Here is an 11,082-nt window from a genome sequence, read left to right as displayed (position 1 = left end):
CTGCATCAATGATGTGCAATATGAAAAGTAAACCATATTGTATCAACGAATGAAAAGCAAACCATACTGCAGCAATGATGTGCAATATCAAAAGCAAACCATGCTGCATCAATGACATGCAATATGAAAAGCAAACCATACTGCATCAATGACATGCAGTATGAAAAGCAAACCATACTGCATCAATGATACGTTTCAATAATAGCTTATACGTAAACAAATAAAGTTCAAAAATCACTTTTTTTTCTTTCAAAGTGACTTCCATTCTTCCGTTAAACGCAAATATTCCAAAATATTCCACTTATATGCAGAAGTAAAACTGTAAGTAATTATAAGAGTAAAAGGTCATTGTCAACTATTCGATAATTATTAAGTATTCATTCCAGTAATTATTAATTTTTTTTTCTTTCCAAACATTTCACGTCAATACGTCAACAATCTACGTGAACTATCCTTTAGTGTCCTTCGATAATAGAATCTTATATCATTTGCAAATAATAATAGCTCTAAGAATGAAATTCTATGTAATTATTAATAACTATAAGAGTAACTAATCCAATGAACGTTCTTTCTTTTTTTTTTACAAAAATGGATTTTATGAAACGCACGTAAAAAAACAAGAAAAGTATGCTGAAATTATTAATAATGAATCGGTCATTCATTAGCACTCATCCCTAATGAATCATTCATTTTCACTACCCAACAAATATCATTAAACAAAACGAGCGCAGCTGACTTCCCTCTTCCTCTCCATCCATCTTTGTTGTCATCCTTTCTCACCCATACCCATACCACTTTGACAATTGTCTTTCAAAAATTTCCTGTCACTAAATTTAATCATTTGGCTGTCATCGAAATGAACCGCAATCCTATGAAAAGATAAAAATAATAGAATAAAATCAATATGGGAGTATTTTTCTCTATCTTTGCCTAATTTTGACTTTCTTTTTTTAGATTTTCCCCATTTAGTAATTTCTGATTTTTGTCTTGACATTAATAGCAACGAATAGATTTGTGAATTAGTAAAGTATTTGTTCATGGGGAGAATTGAAAAAGAGATAATCATAGTAAAAAGTAGGATGAAAAAGACAAATCATTGATATTACTGATATTATTCCCCGCTCTTTCTCGACTGACCACCAGATGTTCAGCCACGGGTTCCTTTTTCTTTTTTTAAGTTTATTATTTACATCTTCGAGAAAGTGTAAAAATGAAAAGCGTAATGAGGAATTGACAGTAATTAATAATTGTTAGAATTGTTACCATTTCAATAGCCATAAAATTAGAAAGTTTCCATTTAAATTTTCTTTTTATTTGCATTTAAATCGCAGCTTATTAGTTTAGAGATAATGTGGCTTCGCCATATGATAGCATATCGACGAGTGACATGTGAATGGTTTGTCACCAGCGCTTACAATACTAAAATTACTACCGCACAATATTATTCACTTAATGATCCTTCAAAGGTGCTGCTAATGACGCCATCAGGTTTGATAATTTATCCTTTTTTCTGCTTTTTAACCTCTTGACCTTTTATTTAAATGAGTCGGAAATTTGAGAGCATAAAAGTTCCATTTATTCAGCAATAGATTGTACGATTCATATATATTTTTTCATTTTTTCATTCGTAATAGTCAAGAATTGGTTATTCGAAATTCTTCGAAATTTATCGATCGCTTTAATAATAGTTTCTAAAAGTACTTTTATCAGTGGTGAATTTTCTTTGAAATCCTGAAAATTACAGGCATTATCGAGTCATTCACTTCTAATATCAATTATGCTTATAACATCATGATTATTTAGTCATCACTGTCAATCATGGTAAATGTCATCCAGATTATCAGGAATGTCTTTGCATTTCTGGAATATTCCAGCGATAGAGAAAGACCAATAAACTTAATTAATTGAAAAGAAAAAAGTATTAGTAATTTGCAGGGAATCCGGAAAATAATACAAAAGGATGGATTTCCCTTGGTTCTTTTGGTATATTAACTTTGGTTGGTAGCGCAACATTGCTAAAGAATCTATTTCGAACTGGAAATACTGATGCACGAAATGATATGAAAATTAAAAAAAGGAATGATTTACCTTCATATCGAATGGAAGAAGTGAAAAAACATGGAAAAAATGCCGAAAGTATTTGGGTTACTTATCAAGGGGTTTGCCATTTTTCCAATAATTTACTTTAACTGCTATTAATTATTGTATCAATCATTATTATCTTCTGTTTAATTTTTGATCAAATATTTTGATTTAAACATTTTATCATATTTGATAATTTAAATAATTAAATATTTTATGCGTCTTATTTTTCAAATGAATTGATGTGTTTTGTTTACTATGTTATTTAGCTTATTGCTTGCTTAATTATTTACATGAATTAAATCATGCAAGACACTTTTGGAGGGTATATAAATTTAGTTTTCAATTGTAATAAATTTAATATTTATGATATGTTTATATGAAGTAGACAAATGGGTTTGGTTAAGCAATTAATAATTTAATAATTCCGAGTTATCATTTATACAATTTCTGCAAGCTACATTGATGTCTGTTAATTACGGGATATGCTTTCTAAACAAATTAATAGAAACTTAATGAATTAATTCACATATAAGGTAAAATATTGACACAACACAAACTTCCTTAACATAATATTGTTGAAAAAACCCAACAGTTAGTTTTGATGATTTAAAAAAATTAGTGGATTTGAAATCTCGAATTATCACAAATTATAATCCTTTGTTTTTTTTTTTCATTATTTTAAACATTCTCATAGTTCGGTAGTTTTCCAGGGAGTATATGATATCACGAATTTCATCCAAAGTCATCCGGGCGGTGATAAGATACTGCTAGCAGCAGGAGGCCCAATTGATCCATATTGGAATATCTACCAGCAACATCTAACTGAAGAAACACTCGAAATATTAGAGGAATTGAGAATTGGCAATTTGGATGAAAGAGATATCATGGTCATTGAACACAAGGTTTAATCTTATCATGTTATCATATTTATCAGGGAAATGCATAAATATGCATGCTGCTTTCATTTAAAAAACTAATAATATTTAATATTTTCTAAATTAAACTATTCCGTAATATTATATATTATTTCACTTTCAAATTTACAAATCTTTAATTATCAGGAGAAACTTGACAGCAGCACAATTTTTTACTAATATTTTACATTATTTATATCTCAAAAAAGAAATGCTTTGTTTTGCTTTTTCTTTTAAATGTTTGTTGTCTTCAGGATGAAAATGATCCGTATTGTGATGATCCGAAACGACATCCAGCATTAATCGTAAAATCTGAAAAACCTTTTAATGCTGAAACTCCCGTAGAATTGATTATGGATAATTTTTACACACCCAATGATTTATTTTATGTGCGAAATCATATGCCTGTACCAGCTGTAAGTTCAATTCAAAAGATATTTCTATGAAATTTATACTTGTTTACTTATCTATTCTCTCGATTGGATAAGTGAGAAGCCAAAAAAATAATTTATTACCAACAATCATGTTTTTTTGAATGTATAAAATCGATAATTTACAAATGATAGTGCAAAATTAGGCATAAAAATAATTGAAATGGCGCAACATTTTTTAACTAATTAAATGATTGATTAATAATGAAAGTTTACTAAATCTTAGAATTTTTTTATTTTTTTTCAACCTTTATTTCTTATTTCTAATTGCTACAAAAGTCAAATCAATCACTGAACAAATGTTCATTTTATATTTTTCGTAGGTAGATTGACGCAAAAAAGCACAAATTAAAAATCGAAGGTATTTCCGTTCGGGAATCATTCACGCTTTCATTGGATGATCTAAAACGTGACTTTGTATGTGTATCCGTTAATGCTACTTTGCAATGCGCCGGTAATCGTCGCAGCGAAATGAACGCAATAAAAAAAGTAAGAAAGTATTTTGCTACTTTTATCCTGTATGTTCGATCAGTATTGATTTCGGATTGTTAATTTTTAGTTGTTGAATTTTTCCCACCAATCATTACAATCGTTAATTTCGAACCCGTTGAACGATGTTAAAAGGAGGAAAGAGACTAATGTTTTATTAATGCATATCAAATCTTAATGATTTTTTTCTTCACTGGTCTCAATAGAAATATCATAATTTCGTAAATATCATGAAATGTCATGCAATTTTTTGTCTTGCAATGAAGAATATTGTTATATGCAAAAGAAAGAAGAGATTAAACTTTAGGTTCAAGGATTGAATTGGAAGGGTACGGCAATAGGTAATGCAAAATGGACCGGTGCACGGTTAAAGGTATAATTCTGATTCTTTATGATTATTAAATTAATTTGAAATGTGCAACTTTGACTTTTATGCGAGAATTCGAAAAAATAATTGTTCTGATAAATTAAAAATCATTCAGTTTATTCCAAAATTTTTTCTGAAATCTAATGCTAATTTGACTTCTTTTTTGCAGCTTTTTGATTTCACATTTGAAATACTGTTCAGGATGTTCTGATGAAAGCAGGCGTAGATCCAAATGATAAACGTATCAAGCATGTCATATTTCGTGGAGCTGATATGGATAGTGAAGGTATTATATTATATAATTTCCATTAAGCATGCTATTTTAGGATTGAAAATTGTAAGGTTGAAATGATTTTCCAGCAAGTTTTTGCATTTATCTCAAGGTCATTAATATCAGTGGAAACGATCTGTCCATAATTTTCATATGTTCTGATTGGTTAAAAATTATAGTTTGAAAGTTATTATTATTATTGTAGGTAACAATTACGAAACTTCAATAACGTTTGAGAAAGCTATGCAAGATGAAGTTATTATTGCTTATGAGATGAATGACGAGGAAATCCCACGTGATCATGGATATCCAATGCGATTAATTGCCCCAGGTAAATGTTTCCAAAATTTCTCCATCAGAAATTCAATTGAATATGTAATTACGCTTAGTTGCACCGTTTTGATAACATGAAAATTTTTCCTTTGTTCATTTATATCGAACAAATAGAATTTCATTCTTTACTTATTTGAGTAACGCCTGTTTTTCTCCGGTTTTACTTTTGGTTTAGCATTCATAATAAAATACCCATTACATTAAATGTCTCAATAAATTCGATATTTATTAATAATCAGTATCAAATCGTGTCATTTTTCCTATCTGTTAAATGCATCGGTCATTGAAAACACTTCTTGAGCAATGTATGCTTTAATTCCCTTAAAAAATTAATAATTTCTTGCACCACATACCTTTTGCATGTATATTATAAGAAAGTCTTTTGAAAAGTTATAAACAGATAAGTAAGCCTACCACAAGCTTATTTGTACATTTGATAAGAGAAAATTAAAATTTTCCCAAAAATTTTTAAAAAATTAAAAAAATGAAATTCATTCAGTTCGAGTGATGAGAAATTTGTAGGAATTGTGGGCGCACGTCAGGTGAAATACCTTTCCGCTATAGTTCTGAGCGAGGAAGAAAGTAAATCGCATTGGCAGAAAAGAGATTACAGGTAAGTCGTGAAATCATTTAGATTTGTTACTTACCATCGTAATGAAATGGATAAATTTAAAAATAAAATTTTATTTGGATAAAATCTATTTACACTCTAATCAGCCAGTTTGTTTATTTTTGTGTTTCTTTCAGTATCAGTTTGATTACTTCTTTGAAATCTATTTAATTGATAATAGCCAACTTGAAAAGGTCATTCAATGTATTCATATCCAAAACTGTAGTAGAAGTTCGTTTATTAAAAAAGAAATTTGTGATGTATCTTTTGGATTTCATAAAATCAACTTTTCATGTTAACTTCAATTTTTCATCTTTTCATTTTTCATGTTATTAGGTCAGTTGTTTAGTCTTTTTATGATGACATATGATAGGTAGCTTTACTTGAAGTTTTAGAAAAATATCATATTGTACCTGAGTACTACCAAGCCTTCATTTCCAGGTTGAATTATTTCATAAAAAAAAAATCAAATCAACTAGATTACAGAGACACAAACAGGGATTGATATTTCAGAGGTCTTCCGCCATTTGTTGGTCCAACAGATCATCAAAATTTCGAACTGGCACCATCAATACAAGACTGTCCGGTACAAAGTGCTTTCTGTTTTCCGGCTGCACCAACAAAAATACCACGCTGTATTTTTTCTTTTATTCTTTATGAACAGATAATAGTTTCGTTTTGAATTAATTTATCATTTTTGATGAGAGTATAATTCTTGTCTTGTCAAACCTAATTTCCTTATTTAACAAATAAAAAAAGTGACCTTTGGCTTGGAATATGTAAAGTTTTGTTCCAGATATTAAGATATTATTGCATTAATACCAGAAATATCGTGGAAAAAAATTTGTAGTATTACAGTGTTATTTATCGTAAAATAAGTTAAATGTTAGTATTACAGTGTTATTTATCGTAAAATAAGTTAAATGTTCAGGTAAAATAATCAATAGATGGTATTAATTTATCAAGGTGTAACAACTAGTATTATAGAATTGAAGTTTTTGCTTCTTTTGTATGTAGCCAATGGTCAGTTTGATGTAATGGGTTATGCTTGGAGTGGTGGTGGACGTGGTATTGTACGCGTGGAAGTATCAATGGATGGTGGTGAAACATGGCAAGCTGCTGAGCTAATACAAGATCCTGAGCAAGATATTGTATGTTTTTTGTATCTAAATTTGAACCAGAATTTTGAATTCTAATTGTTCTGTAAAAGCTGTAAAAGTGAAATGGAATTTCATAATAAATTATTCCAAAAGCAGTAATGAATTAATTATTTATGTAAAAACTTTTAAAGGATCATATGTGGTCATGGACTTTCTTCAAATCAACAATAAAAATACCAGATGACGTTAAACAGTTGGATTTAGTATGCAAGGCAACTGATCGTTCCTATAACACGCAACCGGATACATCCCGAGGAATCTGGAACATTCGTGGTTTGCTCAACAATGCTTGGCATCATGTTCCGATCGAAATCACCGAGAATTGATTCATATTTTGTACAAAATTTCATTTCATCCATTTGTTGTTTCATTAATTTCAAACCACAAACTCTGCGAAGATGATTTTAACACTCGTGGAACAGTTTGGAGTTTAAAGATCAGTTAAAAAATTACTTTATTTCACAATTATTAGTCCCTTCTATAAATTATATTTTTTGCTCCATTTTATGATGCTCCATTTTATTTTTTGCTCCATTTTTTTACCATTTTATGATTTTTTGGTTGTTTGCTTCTTTTCGAATTATCGAAATTTAAACAATTACAAATTGACATCGCCAAAAGTTTGTTATATCTAGAAATACTATTTCATTTCGAAAACTTTTACAAATCTGGTATTTTATAATTCACACCTCCCTGTTGATCATATAATGTAAGCGAATAACAATCGATAATTTGTACTCAATTATACTATTCTGCGATCAGTTTACTTTGTGATTCCGTTTCCCTTATAATCAGTTAATCAATAGTGATCATTCCGTTTTATTCTTTCGTGACCAACTTATTCGCAAAATTCGTTCTGTTGTTCGCATCAAAGAACCTATAAATTACTATTAAACTTCGAGTGTTTTGTATTTCGCATATTATTAGCAAAAAAAAAAAGAAGATATATCATGAAAAAGTTATCAGATTTTTTATGGAATTATTATCCGATGAATATTGCTATTATGAAAAATTGAAATGTCATGAGAATAATGACCGAATGGAATGTTCGATATCCGGTATTTTTTTCATTGGAATTGATGTATTTATTGTGAAAAAGATTTTCCGGAGAAGAAAAAAACAAAATTTTGTTTATGTGGCTTCAGATTCCTGAAACTTAAAATGCACAAATGATCATATAAGGATATCACTTAACATTTCTTTAAAGTTGAATGTTACTGAAAAGTTTTTTTTGCGAATTAGTCAAGCTAAATAATAATTCATTAAAATTTATCAATCTCATATATTTAACTCTAAGTGACAACTGTTATGTCGCATATCTATATGGGAAGTTTATTGATTTCTTTAAAAAATAACATTGCTTGTAAAATATGTTTTGGATTAATTTTAAGGAAAATTGTGTGCAAATTAAGTTGATAACAAAATTTATGCTTAGTTTTTAAATTATTAAATGGCTTCATTTGTCAGTTTTTAATAGCTTTGTTTAGTACTTCATTTTCATGCTTTCTGCAATTTAAGCCCAAAATTTGCTAAAAAATTTATTTCAAATTCTTCAGTAAAAAAATTTTAAAATCTGTTATCTCTAAAATGACAATCGCCACCTCTCATATTTGTATCTTTTGTGGATTTTTTTCCCCATATCTCTAAATTATTATTTTATTTCGTAAAAAACATTAAAATAATTTTAAAATTGACAAAATTATAAAATTAAAAATATAGCAAATTTGTGTAATAAATGCTGCATTGTTATTAGTATAATTATTGAATTTTTGTCTTTCCAAGGTAAAAATAGGAAAAAATATTTTTTAAAATATTAATTAGTACTTAATTGTTGTCATTGTTTTAGTACATTTTCAATCGTTCATAAAATATCTTTATTATCATATTTCATTTTAAATTTTTAATAATTAATGACAACAACGATTGCAGCTCTAATTAATTAATATATGATGAGAAACGAATGATTCGTTATTTGCTCAATAAATATTGATTGATTGATATTCAAACTTTACTGTATTCATTTACGATACTCTTTTCAATACTTTCATGTATCATTATATTATGTTGACCTAAGTTGAAACAAAAAAAAAAAACCCATCATTTCGATGATATTTCATCGAAAAACATCTATAATTATCGATAACGAAGATAGCAATATTAATGATAATCTTTCTTTCTTTTTCCGTTATTAGTTTTTAACTTCCCCAAAAATTTTTTTAAATTTCAACACTCCAAAATATCATTGATTCGACATTTGTTTATTATTTATTGATTAGAAAAAACAAATATAGGTGAAAGGTCAAAGGATAAATAGATCAAAAGTAGTGTAATTTGCATATCTTTAATGTTGTGAAGAATTTGAATTAGACTAACGAAAAGTATTCATTGATATGAATAATACTAGAATTATGATATTACACTTGTCTTATTTGTAAAAAGGAAAAAAAAACAATAATTGGTAGAATATCAGAATTATTCATATCAGAGACTTTTTTTAAAAAAAAAATGACAAAATGAAAGATGACAGTAAATTACTCATAAATTATGTTAAGCTTTCGATCAACATTTGCTATTCATTGTAATCGATTAATGAATGTCCTCGCAATGACATGTGACATATCATTATTTTAAGCATGATAATTATGTAAATTAAGCAAGAAGAAAGAATACTATCACTTCCCAGCTAACAATGATACTGTTAGCATATCATTAAAGGAATTTTATAAAATCACATCGTATCAATAATTTATGGCAATGAATTTTAGAAGTATACCAATTCAAAAATATATCATATCTTTTAAGCATTTCTATATCACATGGAACATGCAACCATTTGTTAAACTATGCAATTCCGGAATGAAAGAATCGGCATAAATCCAGAAATATAATCAACAGGACAAAAGATTGATGAAAATGCAAAAGTAGTAATTTATGCAATAAAAAGTTGTTTATTATCAGATCAAAATAATCAATTCTATAGTGAAATAATTTATGGAAGAAAAAAGGAAATCCTGTTAAAAGAAGAAAATACGTTATTTGGAATAAGAATTACAATGATTATTGCCATTATGAATCTGTCGTTAGGAGTAATTTACTAATTAACTTATTTTACTAATTAACATATTTGATTTACTAATTAACATATATTTACTAACTGACATATTTACTTTACTAATTGACATATCTTTACTTCCCTTTAATTTGTAATTTTAGATGAGAAATACTTGTGAAATATTTTGTCTTTCAGGAAATTACTCAGGACAAACATGAAACGATAGATAACGATCATATCAAAATCGATTTGATAATTCCTGGTACAGTTTCATGAAACAGCAACAATGACAGTATGAAATATGGAAATAAAATACGGTGAGACATTATCATATCCAAAATATATGAATTGAAAAATACTGTAGAATGTTACAACAAACAAAGAAAATATGGAAAATGAACAAATATATGCAAAGAAACGTTTTCAAATTCTCATTTTAAATTTAATTTTCAGTTAGTTTTGAAAATTTCATATTTCGATTTCTTTAAAAATATTTCAATTATTACAAGATTTAAAAAAAAAATCAGAAAGTTGTAAATATTTCGCGCTAAAAAAAAGAACTTTGCATTAAACAATTATTTTAGAATTGAGAAGTTTGCAATGATCGGAAGTTTGAATTTTTTACGATTAATACTTTGGGAATTGAATTTATTAAAATTACTTCTGAAATATTCAGGAAATCAGGATTTTCCTGAAAGCGTTTATTTTTTCCATTGAGAAATACCGGAAGTTTATATGCCTTAGAAAGGTCACCGTGAAAAGTTTTGATTGAAAATAAATATAAACTTTCAGCAAATGGTCGAATTAATTACTGAACGTTAAGAAACTATTAAAAGCACTTCGTTTGTTTATTAGTAATAGCCATATACATAGCTATAAAATGAATTAGAATATACCTCATTTCATGCATAATTTATCGATTGATTTAATTTATGATTTATTGATTAATTTTTAGTTTATTCATATTATCCATAGAAGAATTCAATGGAATTTGAAATAAGTGATGAATGTTTTCAAGATATTAATTATCAGCCAACAATTTCTTCAGGTAAATCTATTGCTAAAAACTTTTGCTGAAAATTTTATAATTTGATAATGTCATAGGTCAAATTACATCTCCTGATACAGATACATCGTCTCATTACACTTGTATGGATGATTGATTCATTGATATGAACAATTGGAGTGATTAATGGCTTTAAGGCAATGTTAACAGTAATTGTAACCTTAAAACATTCAAGAGTTTTTAGTTAATATTTATCTATCATCCTTAACTCAATTATTAGCTATAATTATCATATGATAAAGCAACAAATTTAATCTTTTGCTTTTAATAATTCATCGTAAAAAGCGTAATTAGCTAATTGTAT

At 27.6% G+C, this 11,082-nt stretch overlaps 2 protein-coding genes across 2 annotated transcripts; both read left to right on the top strand.

The window, feature by feature from the left end:
• Nucleotides 1-1,349: 1,349 nt before the first annotated feature.
• Nucleotides 1,350-6,986, top strand: LOAG_05754 (hypothetical protein; the record flags this gene model as incomplete). The annotated part of the gene is made up of 12 exons (XM_003141291.1): nt 1,350-1,488; nt 1,936-2,159; nt 2,796-2,987; nt 3,254-3,415; nt 3,758-3,919; nt 4,227-4,292; nt 4,488-4,572; nt 4,763-4,888; nt 5,413-5,503; nt 6,014-6,135; nt 6,518-6,651; nt 6,792-6,986. 12 exons carry the CDS (start codon nt 1,350-1,352, stop codon nt 6,984-6,986), a joined length of 1,698 nt encoding a protein of 565 aa, XP_003141339.1.
• Nucleotides 6,987-7,633: 647 nt separating this feature from the next.
• Nucleotides 7,634-10,875, top strand: LOAG_05753 (hypothetical protein; the record flags this gene model as incomplete). Its single annotated transcript, XM_003141290.1, has 5 exons — nt 7,634-7,718; nt 9,619-9,746; nt 9,908-9,979; nt 10,688-10,760; nt 10,817-10,875. The coding sequence occupies 5 exons, from the start codon at nt 7,634-7,636 to the stop codon at nt 10,873-10,875; spliced, it is 417 nt and encodes a 138-aa protein (XP_003141338.1).
• Nucleotides 10,876-11,082: the final 207 nt, after the last annotated feature.

The sequence above is a fragment of the Loa loa genome (assembly GCF_000183805.2).
Source record: "Loa loa unplaced genomic scaffold supercont3.93, whole genome shotgun sequence".
In the NCBI taxonomy this organism is placed as follows: Eukaryota; Metazoa; Nematoda; class Chromadorea; order Rhabditida; family Onchocercidae; genus Loa; species Loa loa.
The sequence above is the reverse complement of the archived record's forward strand: the minus strand, read 5'-3'. Positions and strand labels throughout refer to the sequence as shown.